Source organism: Amphiprion ocellaris, chromosome 23, assembly GCF_022539595.1.
Source record: "Amphiprion ocellaris isolate individual 3 ecotype Okinawa chromosome 23, ASM2253959v1, whole genome shotgun sequence".
Lineage (NCBI taxonomy): Eukaryota > Metazoa > Chordata > Actinopteri > Pomacentridae > Amphiprion > Amphiprion ocellaris.
In genome coordinates, this window is record NC_072788.1 from 25567159 (window position 1) to 25578880 (window position 11722).

Genomic DNA, 11722 nt, shown 5'->3' on the forward strand with positions numbered 1-11722 from the left:
GGTTGAGTTGTGTTGGTCAATGTTTAAGTTGCCATGGACATGTTTCTAGTCATTGTGGACCATTTAAAACCATTAATTTTGGACGTTTCTAGTCATTCTAGGTCATTTAAAGACACGTTTCTAGTCATTCTGGACCATTTTAAACCATTTTGAACACGTTTAAACCCCTTTGTTGGGTTTTTAATAATTGTGGACATATTTTGAGAAGTTCTGGACAATGTTTGGGTAATGTAAAGTCTGAACCATTCTGGACTCCTTTTTTTGAAGAGTTTTTGTACAAATTTAAATCATTTGGAATTTAGTCATTTGAGATATAATATTGAACTGGTGTTGATTTGTTTGGTTTCTCTCCATCTCTGTAACATCTCCATGGCTAAAGTTGCTCCATTGGCCCCGCCCATCACTGCCAGATTGACTCCGCCCACCATAATTTTGCAGGACATGGAGGAGGCGGAGCCAGCTGACGTCCGGTGAGTCACCACGCAAACGTGATGAGTGTTTCAGGACTCAGGGTCCTCAGGTGGCCTTTAGAAGTAACTCAGCTGGTCTAGAAGTCAACAGTTAATGGATGATCTGAGGTCAGTGATTGGAGGATAAAGACTCCTGGATCTGGAAGGTCCAGTTTCTGGTGGATCAGAACTCCTGGATAGAACTACACTATGAAGACTGAAGAACCAAGAAACTCTGAGAAAAGGTTGTTGAAAAGCATCAGTCAGGACGATACAAGAACATTAAAAGTTCCTGAAGATCTCCTGGAGTCCAGTTAAATCCATCATTAAGAAATGGAAGGAAGATGGAACATGAGTAGGATGTCCTCAAGACCTGAGAGACTAGAGAGGGAGGCCACCAAGACTCCTATGACTCCTCTGAAGGAGTTCCATCTTCAGACCGTTCATCCAACAACTGTTGTCTGTTCTACACCAGTCAAAGCTTCATGGAGACAAAAAGAAAGACTCTGATGGAAAAAGCTCCAATTAAATCTGGACTAGAGTTCACCAGAAGACATGTGGAGACTCTGAAGACACCTGGAAGAAGGTTCTTTGGTCTGAGAAGACCAGGATGGAGCTTTATGTCCATCAGACTAGATGATATGTTTGATGGACAGCAAATACTGAACATGGTCACAAACACACCATCCCCACTGTGAAGCACGGTGGTGGCAGCATCATGATGAAGCACAGTGGAGGTTAGGGTTTGGGTTTGAACTGTCTTTAAACTGTTTTCTTTTAAAACTACTTTGTGTTTTTGTTGTTTCTATAAATATAGTTGTGTTTCTGTTTTTTCTATGAATCTGGTTATGTTGCTGCTGTTTCTATAAACCTGCTTGTGTTGCTGTTTCTATAAATCTGGTTGTGTTGTTTCTATAAATCTGGTTGTGTTGTTGTTTCTATAAACCTGGTTGTGTTGCTGCTGTTTCTATAAATCTGGTTGTGTTGCTGCTGTTTCTATAAACCTGGTTGTGTTGTTGTTTCTATAAATCTGGTTGTGTTGTTTTTATAAACCTGGTTGTGTTGTTGTTTCTATAAACCTGGTTGTGTTGTTGCTTCTATAAACCTGGTTGTGTTGTTTCTATAAATCTGGTTATGTTGCTGTTTCTATAAACCTGGTTGTGTTGTTGTTTCTATAAACCTGGTTGTGTTGTTTCTATAAATCTGGTTATGTTGCTGTTTCTATAAACCTGGTTGTGTTGTTGTTTCTATAAACCTGGTTGTGTTGTTTCTATAAATCTGGTTGTGTTGTTGTTTCTATAAATCTGGTTGTGTTGTTGTTGTTTCTATAAACCTGGTTGTTGTTGTTTCTATAAATCTGGTTGTGTTGTTGTTTCTATAAATCTGGTTGTGTTGCTGTTTCTATAAATCTGGTTGTGTTGCTGTTTCTATAAACCTGGTTGTGTTGTTGTTTCTATAAACCTGGTTGTGTTGCTTTTCAGGGTCATCCAGACAGAAACTCCAGTGGTTCTGTTCAACGTCAACAACAGCAACAACAACGAGGACGAGTAAGAAAGCAGCAGACATGAACATGAAGTTTAGATGTTTAAAGGTGAGAATAACACGTTCACCTGATGTCTTCCAGGGAGGAGAAGAAGAAGAAGAAGAAGGAGAAGAAGGAGAGGAAAGAAAAGAAGGAGTAAGAGTCGTCTCAGAAGATAAGACCTTCAGTGGAAGAACTCAGAGAAAACCTGAACTATCTGTTGTCTTCTAGGAAAGAAAAACAGGAGAAGAAGGAGAGAAAGGAGAAGAAGCAGAAGGAGGAGAAAGAGAAAGAAAAAGAAAAGGAGAAGGAGAAAGAAAAAGAGAAAGAGAAGGCCAAGGAGGAGCCGTACGTTCTCATCATTTAAACATTTCTACCATCCATGCTGCAGTTTGATTGATTTTCTCTTTTATTTCTGATTGTTTTCAGTCCTAAGGAGATCACAGTGATCGATCCAGCAGGAAACACCTACTACCACTGGCTGTTCATCATCACTGTTCCTGTCATGTACAACTGGACGCTCATCATAGCCAGGTAAATGTGAAACACCGTCCACAGGAACCTTCTAGTCATCATCACCAGGTAACCATGAAACACTGTCCACAGGAACCTTCTAGTTCATCATCGCCAGGTAACCATGAAACACCGTCCACAGGAACCTTCTAGTTCTGCAGATCCGTCACGTAAATGTTCCAGATCACAAACTAGTTTTAATATCAGACAGGAATTATGGTTTTATTCATTGAAGGTTAGGTTCTGTCCAGACCATCTTGTTCTATGTTAAAAAGTAATCGCCCCCTGAGCTACCAGTCTACCAAAGGACCACATTCATTGGTCAGTTGGGTTCAGGTTCTCCATCCAGACCTTCATATGGTTCCTGCCAGGCTGGTGGAACCTAAACATCACTAGATAGAACCTGTCTTCATTGTGAAGCAGCTAAAGGATCTCAGAAAGCAGAACATGATGCCATGTTCTACAGAGATTCAAGAACAGATGAGGAACAAAGTCATGGACATTCATCAGTCTGGAAGGTTCCAAAGCCACTGCTGAGGCTCTGGGACTCCAGAGAACCTCAGTAGAGATGTTATCCACACATAGAGAAACATGGAACAGTGGAGAACCTTCAGGAGCGGACCAACCACCAACATTTCTCCAAGAATATCCACATCTAATCCAGGAGGTCACAGAAGAACCCAGAGGAACATCTAAAGATCTGTAGACCTCTCTGGCCTCAGTTAAGGTCCATCTACATGGTTCCACAATGAGGAAGGAACTCTGGAGGAAATGGATCCATGGAGAGTTAAAGATCAAACCTCCACTGACCTAAAAGATCATAAAGGTTCCTCCAAGACTTTAGGAGAACATACTGTGGACTGATCGATCAAAGGTGGAACATTTTAGAAGACATGGGCCTCTTACATCTGGAGTAAAACTAAAGAAGAACATGATACCAGCAGTGGAACATGGTGGTAGTGAGATGGTTGGAGGACCTGGATGACTGGTCATGAATTCTACTCTATCAGAAGAACCTCCTGGAGAACATCCACCATCAGTTCAGGACCTGAAGCTCAACACTAATGGACCCACAGAACACCAACAAGTCCACCTCTGAGTGGATCATCAAGAACTGAATGAAGGTTCGGGAGTCAAAGTCTGGACTTGAAGATGCTGGTTGAAGACCTTCAAAGATCAGCTGATGATCTAAAACCTTCTAATGTGTCTGAATTCAAACTGTTCTACAGATAAGAGTGGACCAGCGTTCCTTCATGGATGTAGAAGATGTCTGTGGTCCAGGTTTGACTTGAGGAATCGACCAACCTTCTCCAAAAAGGTCCCAAATTTGTCCCAAGTGAGAGGAATGTGTCGTCCCAGATCAAAACATGGATATGAACATTCCGAAACATGAAAAACCTGGAAGTTCAAAGTGGTTCTAGCTGCCTGAGTTAAACTTGTGCTGACGTTTGTGTTGTTTTTGTGCTTCAGGGCATGTTTCGAGGAGCTGCAGACCGATTACCTGGTCTACTGGTTCCTCCTGGACCTCCTGTCCGACCTCATCTACCTGGGCGACATGGTGTTCAGAACCAGGACCGGTAAAAACCCACAACACACATCCTAGAAGAGCTGTTAGCTGAAATAACGAGGCCTGAGAAAGAAATGATTCATAGATCTGATCTAAAGTCTGAGGTTCTTTCTTCACCCCTTAATAAAACAGGAAACGTCCTCACAATTCACAAGGAAAACTCTCTAGAACTTCCTGTCTCCACTGTCCTGTTTCCCGTCTTCTCCCCGTGTCTCATGCATCCATATTTTTATATGTTTTGTTAACAGTCAGCTTTTAGACCTCTTCATGCTGTGACATCCATCTTTTCCATGTTTTGGTGCTCTAATATTCAGGAGTTTTATGTTTACTGTGTTAATATTCAGGTTGTTAAAGTTGTGCTGCATTCTTTTCCAGGTTTCCTGATATTTGGGTTCTTTAAATCCAGGTTTTTGTCATTTTGGTGCAGGGATGTCCTGGTTTATGACAATTTGCTGCATTAATATCCTGCTTTTTTATGTTTATGTACATTAATGTAACCCACCAAGAACCTGAATATTAATCCACCAGAACACCAAAAACCTGAATATTAATTCACCAAAACATCAAAAACCTGAATATTGACCCACCAAAACATTAAAAAGCTGTTTTGTTCCATTAATATCCAGGTTTCTGATGTTTTGTTCCATTAATATCCAGATTTTTTATGATTTGTTCCGTTAATTTCCAGGTTTTTGATGTTTTGTTCCGTTAATATCCAGGTTTCTGATGTTTTGTTCCATTAATATCCAGGTTTCTGATGTTTTGTTCCATTAATATCCAGGTTTTTGATGTTTTGTTCCATTAATATCCAGGTTTCTGATGTTTTGTTCCATTAATATCCAGGTTTTTGATGTTTTGTTCCATTAATATCCAGGTTTCTGATGTTTTGTTCCATTAATATCCAGGTTTTCCACATGGTGCTGCATTAACATCCATGTTTTTGACATGCTTGAAAGTACACGGGCTCATGTTGTCCTTTTGATTTGCTTCTGTTCATGTTTCTTCAGGTTACCTGGAGCAGGGTTTGCTGGTGAAGGACGAGCTGAAGCTCCGTGAGCGCTACATGAACAGTTTCCAGTTCAAGCTGGACTTGGCCTCCATGGTTCCCACCGATGTTCTGTACGTCGTCTTCGGCCTCAAATACCCGGAGATCCGCCTCAACAAACTGCTGCGATTCAACAGGTACATGCATCACGATACCTGCTCCCAGGAAAATAATAATGGTTCTAGGTGATTTCTGGATATTAATGCACCAAAACTTAAAACATTTGGATATTAGTACATTACAATGTCAGAAACCACGATAGTGACCCACCAAAAACCTAAATATTAACACACCAAAACACCAGAAACATGAATATTAACCCAAGAAAAGACCAACAAACTGAATATTCACTCCCTGAAACATCAAAAACCTGAATATTAACCCAACAAAACACCAAAACCTGAATATTAACCCAACAAAACACCAAAACCTGAATATTAACCCAAGAAAAGACCAACAAACTGAATATTCACTCCCTGAAACATCAAAAACCTGAATATTAACCCAACAAAACACCAAAACCTGAATATTAACCCATCAAAACACCAAAAAACTGAATATTAACCCTCCAAAACACCAGAAACCTGAATATTAACCCAACAAGACACCAAAAACCTGACTATTAACCCAAGAAAAGACCAACAAACTGAATATTAACCCAAGAAAAAGCCGACAAACTGGATATTAACTCCCTGAAACATCAAAAACCTGAATATTAACCCAACAAAACATCAAAACCTGAATATTAACCCAACAAAACACCAAAACCTGAATATTAACCCAAGGAAAAGCCAGCAAAATGGATATTAACTCCCTGAAAGACCAAAACCTTCACATGAACCCACCAGAAGGCCAACAACTGGATATTAACTCCCTGAAAGACCAAAACCTGAACATGAACCCACCAGAAGGCCAGCACCCAGGTGTTTGGTGATTGGTTTCATGCCTGGCAGCTCTCTGGTTAGTGTTTCAGACTCTCTGACTCTCTTCGTCAGGATGTTGGAGTTCTTCCAGCGGACAGAGACCAGAACCAACTACCCCAACGCTCTTCGTATTTCCAACCTGGTCATGTACATCGTCATCATCATCCACTGGAACGCCTGCCTCTACTACTCCTTCTCCAAGGCCATCGGTGGGTCTTTTATATTATTATTATATTAGAAACTGCAAAGAGACACAACTTTCTGTCCGTTTGTGTCTCGTTGGGTTGTTTTATGTCTTGTTTTGTGTTTTCTGTCTTGTTTTGGCTGTTTTGTGTCTTGTTTTGGTTGTTTTGTGTCTTGTTTTGGTTGTTTTGTGTTTTCTGTCTTGTTTTGGTCGTTTCGTGTCTTGTTTTGGTTGTTTTGTGTCTCATTTTGGTCGTTTTGTGTCTCTAAGTGCCTTGCTTTTTGTTTTGTGCCGTGTTTTGGTTGATTTACGTCCCTTTTTTTTGTTTCTACTTCTGTCATGAATCACTTCGTAACAGTTTCCATTCCACTGAGTTTCTAAACGCCTGCATCATCTCCATCTCTGGCTTCAGGTTTCGGTGCCGACAGGTTCGTGTATCCGGACCCATCGGACCCAGAGTTCGGTCGTCTGGTGAGGAAGTACGCCTACAGCATGTACTGGTCCACGCTGACGCTGACCACCATCGGAGAAACACCGCCCCCTGTGGAGAACTCCGAGTACTTCTTCGTCGTCACGGACTTCTTGGTGGGTGTGACCCTGAAATATCCAAATAAAATTAAACGTCTCAGAAAAATGCTTTAAAAATGTCACACAAATTACAAAACATGGGCAAAAAGTTTAAATAAAAGGTCAAAAATGTAAACAAATAAAAGTAAATGTCAAAGAAATATCAGTAAAATGTTTCCCAAATGTGCACAAAATACGTTCCAAAATATTTATTATTATTATTTTAAATTATAATAATGTGAAGAAGTGAAAGAAAGTATAAAATGGCCAAAAATATTTTTAAAAATCAATAAAGTGTTTCTGTAATGTATGAAAAAATGCTGGAAAGACTCAACAAAGTTAATAAATTATCCAAAAATATATTTGAATTTCTCACAAATCTGAAAAGAAAGCAACTTTTGATAAAACACAATGCATTCATTTGTTAAAATATTAATGAAAAGTCCCAGAAAGGGAAAGAAACCACCCATCAAAACATCAAAAACCTGAATATTAACCCACCAAAACACCAAAAACCTGAATATTAACCCAACAAAACACCAAAAACCAGAATATTAAACACCACAACACCAAAAACCTGAATATTAAACACCAAAAAACCAAAAACCTGAATATTAACTCACCAAAACACGAGAAAATTGGTTAGTAACCCAACTAAAGGCCAACTAAACTGAATATTAACTGTCTGAAACATCATATTTTATTTGTTTAGTGTCTAGTTTGGAAATCATTTCTCATCAGAAATGGGAAGAAACATGATTCTACTTCCCAATGAACTGAAATGTGTTGATAAATGTGTGAAGAAGCAGGTTTGTGCTGCTTCGTTCTTCAGGTCGGCGTCTTGATCTTCGCCACCATCGTCGGTAACGTCGGCTCCATGATCACCAACATGAACGCTGCCAGAGCCGACTTCCAGGCTCGCATCGACGCCATCAAGCAGTACATGAGCTTCCGAAAGGTCAGATGTCATTATCTTTGCTTATTCTCCTGTGGAACTTTTCTTTTCTGCTTGAAAAGGTTTGCTAGAAGGACGCCATGGACTTCTATTGAACTATTTATCCTAGAATGCTGTATTTTTCAATCTCTTGACAAATTTTGAGACATTTTGGACAAATTCTTGGACAAACTTTAAGTCATTTTGGAAAACTTTCAGTTACGTTGCACGTTTGGATAAATTCTTGCTGGACTGAACCATTTTCAGTCATTTTTGGAAGAACTGTTGGCACGTTGGAGACATTTTTTGAGCCATTGTGGACATATTTTAAACACTTTTGGGTATTCGTTTGAGTCATTGTGGACTATCTTTGAGTCATTTTGGACCAATTTTACCATTTTCACCAATTTTTGAATCATTTTGGGCACACTTATAGTCATTTTGGACAAATTCTGAGTCATTGTTGACGATTTTTGCCATTTTAGATGTGTTGAGTCATTTTCAACACACTTTGAATCATTGAGGATGATATTTGAGTCATGTTGGACACATTTATAGTCATTTTTAACATATTTTGAGTGATTATTGACCATTTTTGCCATTTTAAACACGCGTTGAGCCATTTTGGACAAGTTTTGAGTCATTTTCAACAAGTTTCCAGTTGGATATTTATTCTGTTGGAGTTTAGAGGGTTGAAATAAAGAACAAATGATTACCTACCAAATCTAAATAGAGTGTTTCCTCAGAGATGTGTCTGTTGCCCTCCAGGTAACCAAGGACCTAGAGAAGCGAGTGATCAAGTGGTTCGACTTCCTGTGGACCAATAAGAAAGCGGTGGACGAGAGGGAGGTGCTGAAGTACCTGCCGGACAAACTGAGGGCTGAGATCGCCATCAACGTCCACCTGGACACGCTGAAGAAGGTCTGGACGGCTTCACGACGCTGCTCCCTAGCGGCAGCTCAGAGGGTTTAAAGCTGCTGTTTGGTTCTGCAGGTCCGGATCTTCGCCGACTGCGAGGCCGGGCTGCTGGTGGAGCTGGTTCTGAAGCTGCAGCCGCAGGTCTACAGTCCCGGAGACTACATCTGCAAGAAGGGCGACATCGGCCGCGAGATGTACATCATCAAGGAGGGCAAGCTGGCCGTGGTCGCCGACGACGGCATCAAGCAGTTCGTGGTCCTCAGTGACGGAAGCTACTTCGGCGAGATCAGCATCCTGGCCATCAAGGGTTTGTTATTGTCTAACCAGCACCGTCTGTAACGTCCAAACGCTGCTTCTTATCCCTGAACGTCGTTCTTTGTCTTTCAGGCAGTAAAGCAGGAAACAGGAGGACGGCAAACATCCGCAGCATCGGCTACTCCGACCTCTTCTGTCTCTCCAAAGACGACCTGATGGAGGCGCTGACCGAGTATCCGGATGCCAAGGCCATGCTGGAGGAGAAGGGGAGGCAGATCTTGATGAAGGACGGGCTGCTGGACCTGGAGGTACGATCACATGGTCTCATACGGGTGAGTCGCCAAGTGGAGCCGCTGACATCAGAGCTGGTGTCGTCCTGCAGGTGGCGGCGCAGGGTCCCGACCCGAAGGAGATCGAGGAGAAGGTGGACCGCATGACGGGAACGCTGGACGTCCTGCAGACCCGCTACGCCCGACTGCTGGCCGAGCACGAGGCCACGCACAGCAAGCTCAAACACAGAGTCACCCGGCTGGAGAAGAAGATGGCGCCGCCGCCGAGGGCCGACCAGCCGGTGGATGCCCCGCCCCCAGAGACGGAACCCACCAAAGAAGAAGAGAAGAAGTAGAAGAAGAACCAGACCTGGTCCCAAATCACCAAGTTCAATATTCAAACTCAGCACTTGTTCAATTATAAAGACAACGTTTCCCAAAGTTAGTTTATGAAACCTTCAGGAAACTTTCAGGGAACATTCCCAGCAGGTAGTCTGTCAAACCCTCAGGGAACCTTATGGAGAACTTCTGGGTCTTAAAGGGACCTCTAGGGAACTTTCTGGGAACTATTTACTGTGTTTTAGGGATTGAAAAATGTGATGTGGACCATAACCTCAAACCTTGAGGGAACATTCTCCGAAGTTTGTTTGTGAAACTTTTAGGGAACCTTTGGAGAACATTTCCAGAAGTTAGTTTGTGAAACTTTTCAGAAATCTTCTAGGAACGTTCCAAAAGTTAGATTGTGAAACCTTCAGGGAACCTTAAATTAAACTTCAGGGACCTTTTTTTTGTAATTTATTTTTTTTATTGACATTCAGAGTCAGATATTCACATTTGATACAGCATATGATATGTACAAGCATCTCAGATCTATTGTCTGCCCTAAAATGCCAAAACAGCGTCTTTTCTGAGCAATGAAAACAAAACAGAATCAAAAAACAAACAGCAACAACAACAGAAAACAAACAAATAGGGAGTGATCTTTCCCGTACATCACAATTATCATTTTGTAATTCAGGGACCTTTTAAGGGAACTGTTTAATATTTGCTACTGAAAAAATATGATTCCGACCATAAAGCTGAGAACTCGGTGAAACATTCCCAGAACATTCCCTGAAAATTATTTTTAAAAACCATGAGAAGACCTTCAGGGAACCTTCAAAAATACCAAAGGATTCTCAGAACGTTCTAGTAACTATGTACTTTTATTGTTAGGTACTAAAAAAAAAAGCAGAGAACCTTCAAAAGATGCCCAAAACTTTGTGAAGAAACAGTTTGCCCCATTTATGATTCTCCTTTAGGTCCTTTGGAATAATTCTAAAGCCGTCAGGGAACATTCCCACAAAGTTCCCAGAAGATGCTTTTTGAAACCTTCAGGATCTTCAGGGAACCTTCAAAAATAGCAAATAGTCCCCAGACTTCTCCTGAACGTTCTTCTGACTATTCAGTAGCTATGTACTGACCATCTTGGAATGTTTCCTGAAGATTCCCTGAAAGCTCTCAGAACGTTCCCTTAAGGTTAGTTGGTGAAACCTTTGGGGAACCGGGACTGACGTCACCAAATTCAAAGTTTGTGCTCAGAGTTTGTTTAAATAAAAAGATAAAAACCCAGATAGTGAAGTTAAAGACGGAGCTTCTGGAGGATAAAGACGTCATTTTATAATATCTCATGTCTGAATGACGTAGCTGAAGCTGCTGGAGGATCATAGTTCTGTTTTACTGGACCTGGATCTGATGAACGGTTCATATTGTTCAGCATTTTATACGCATTATTAAATCCATATTTCTGTTTTATCTGGACATTTCTCCAGCTTCTGTTCAGACAGACTGTAGTGTGAAGCTTTAGCATGTAGCTCGCCTGCTTTAGCTAACTGAGCTAACACTATGAATCCAACAGTGAAATAAATAAATATTTTATAAGGAATATCTGAGCTGCTTCTTTTATTTCCACAATAATCTACTGAAAAAATACAGTTCACGTTATTTAATTTGATTTTGACATGCTAAATGGTAAGATCTAAACTTTGATAATTAATCAGACAAATTTATCTAATCGAAATAATTTTTAATATTTAAATTATTCAAATGGGTCTGATCGTTTTACATTATTCAGGCAAATTAATATAATAAATAACGTTAACTTAATGAGCTTAAAATGATGAAGAAAATGTAAACAACTAGGGACATAGTAGGGATATTGTTGCAAGAGTGTTAAACTCATTCTGGTTCAGGTTCCACATTCAGTCCAGTTTGATCTCCAGTGGAGCGGACCAGTAAAACCAGTAAAACCACAGCAGAATAACCTAGAAATAACCACAACTCCTGATGGTTCCTTTGCTTTAGTGCAAAAAAGTACATTCTGAAAATGTTCACATTTAAGGAATTTTCTTTTCACTAAACATCATGAACAACCTGAAATTTCTGGAAAAAAATAAATTCAGTTTCATCAACATTCAGCCTCAGTTTATCATTTCCACATTACAACTTCCAGATCACAGAGTGTCGACAAAGAAACACAACATTTAGTCATCTGGAACTGAACCAGAGAGGATTTACTGCAGGATCAAAACCACAAA

General features: G+C 40.5%; 1 protein-coding gene across 1 annotated transcript; it reads left to right on the forward strand.

Annotated features, from left to right (window-relative positions):
• Nucleotides 1-369: 369 nt before the first annotated feature.
• cnga1b (cyclic nucleotide gated channel subunit alpha 1b) lies at nt 370-11598 on the forward strand. Its single transcript, XM_055007395.1, has 14 exons — nt 370-470; nt 1931-1996; nt 2074-2127; nt 2203-2319; nt 2401-2505; nt 3955-4061; nt 5059-5233; nt 6092-6228; nt 6616-6788; nt 7603-7728; nt 8473-8625; nt 8698-8929; nt 9010-9185; nt 9260-11598. The coding sequence occupies exons 1-14, from the start codon at nt 370-372 to the stop codon at nt 9500-9502; spliced, it is 1965 nt and encodes a 654-aa protein (XP_054863370.1). The 3' UTR covers nt 9503-11598.
• Nucleotides 11599-11722: the final 124 nt, after the last annotated feature.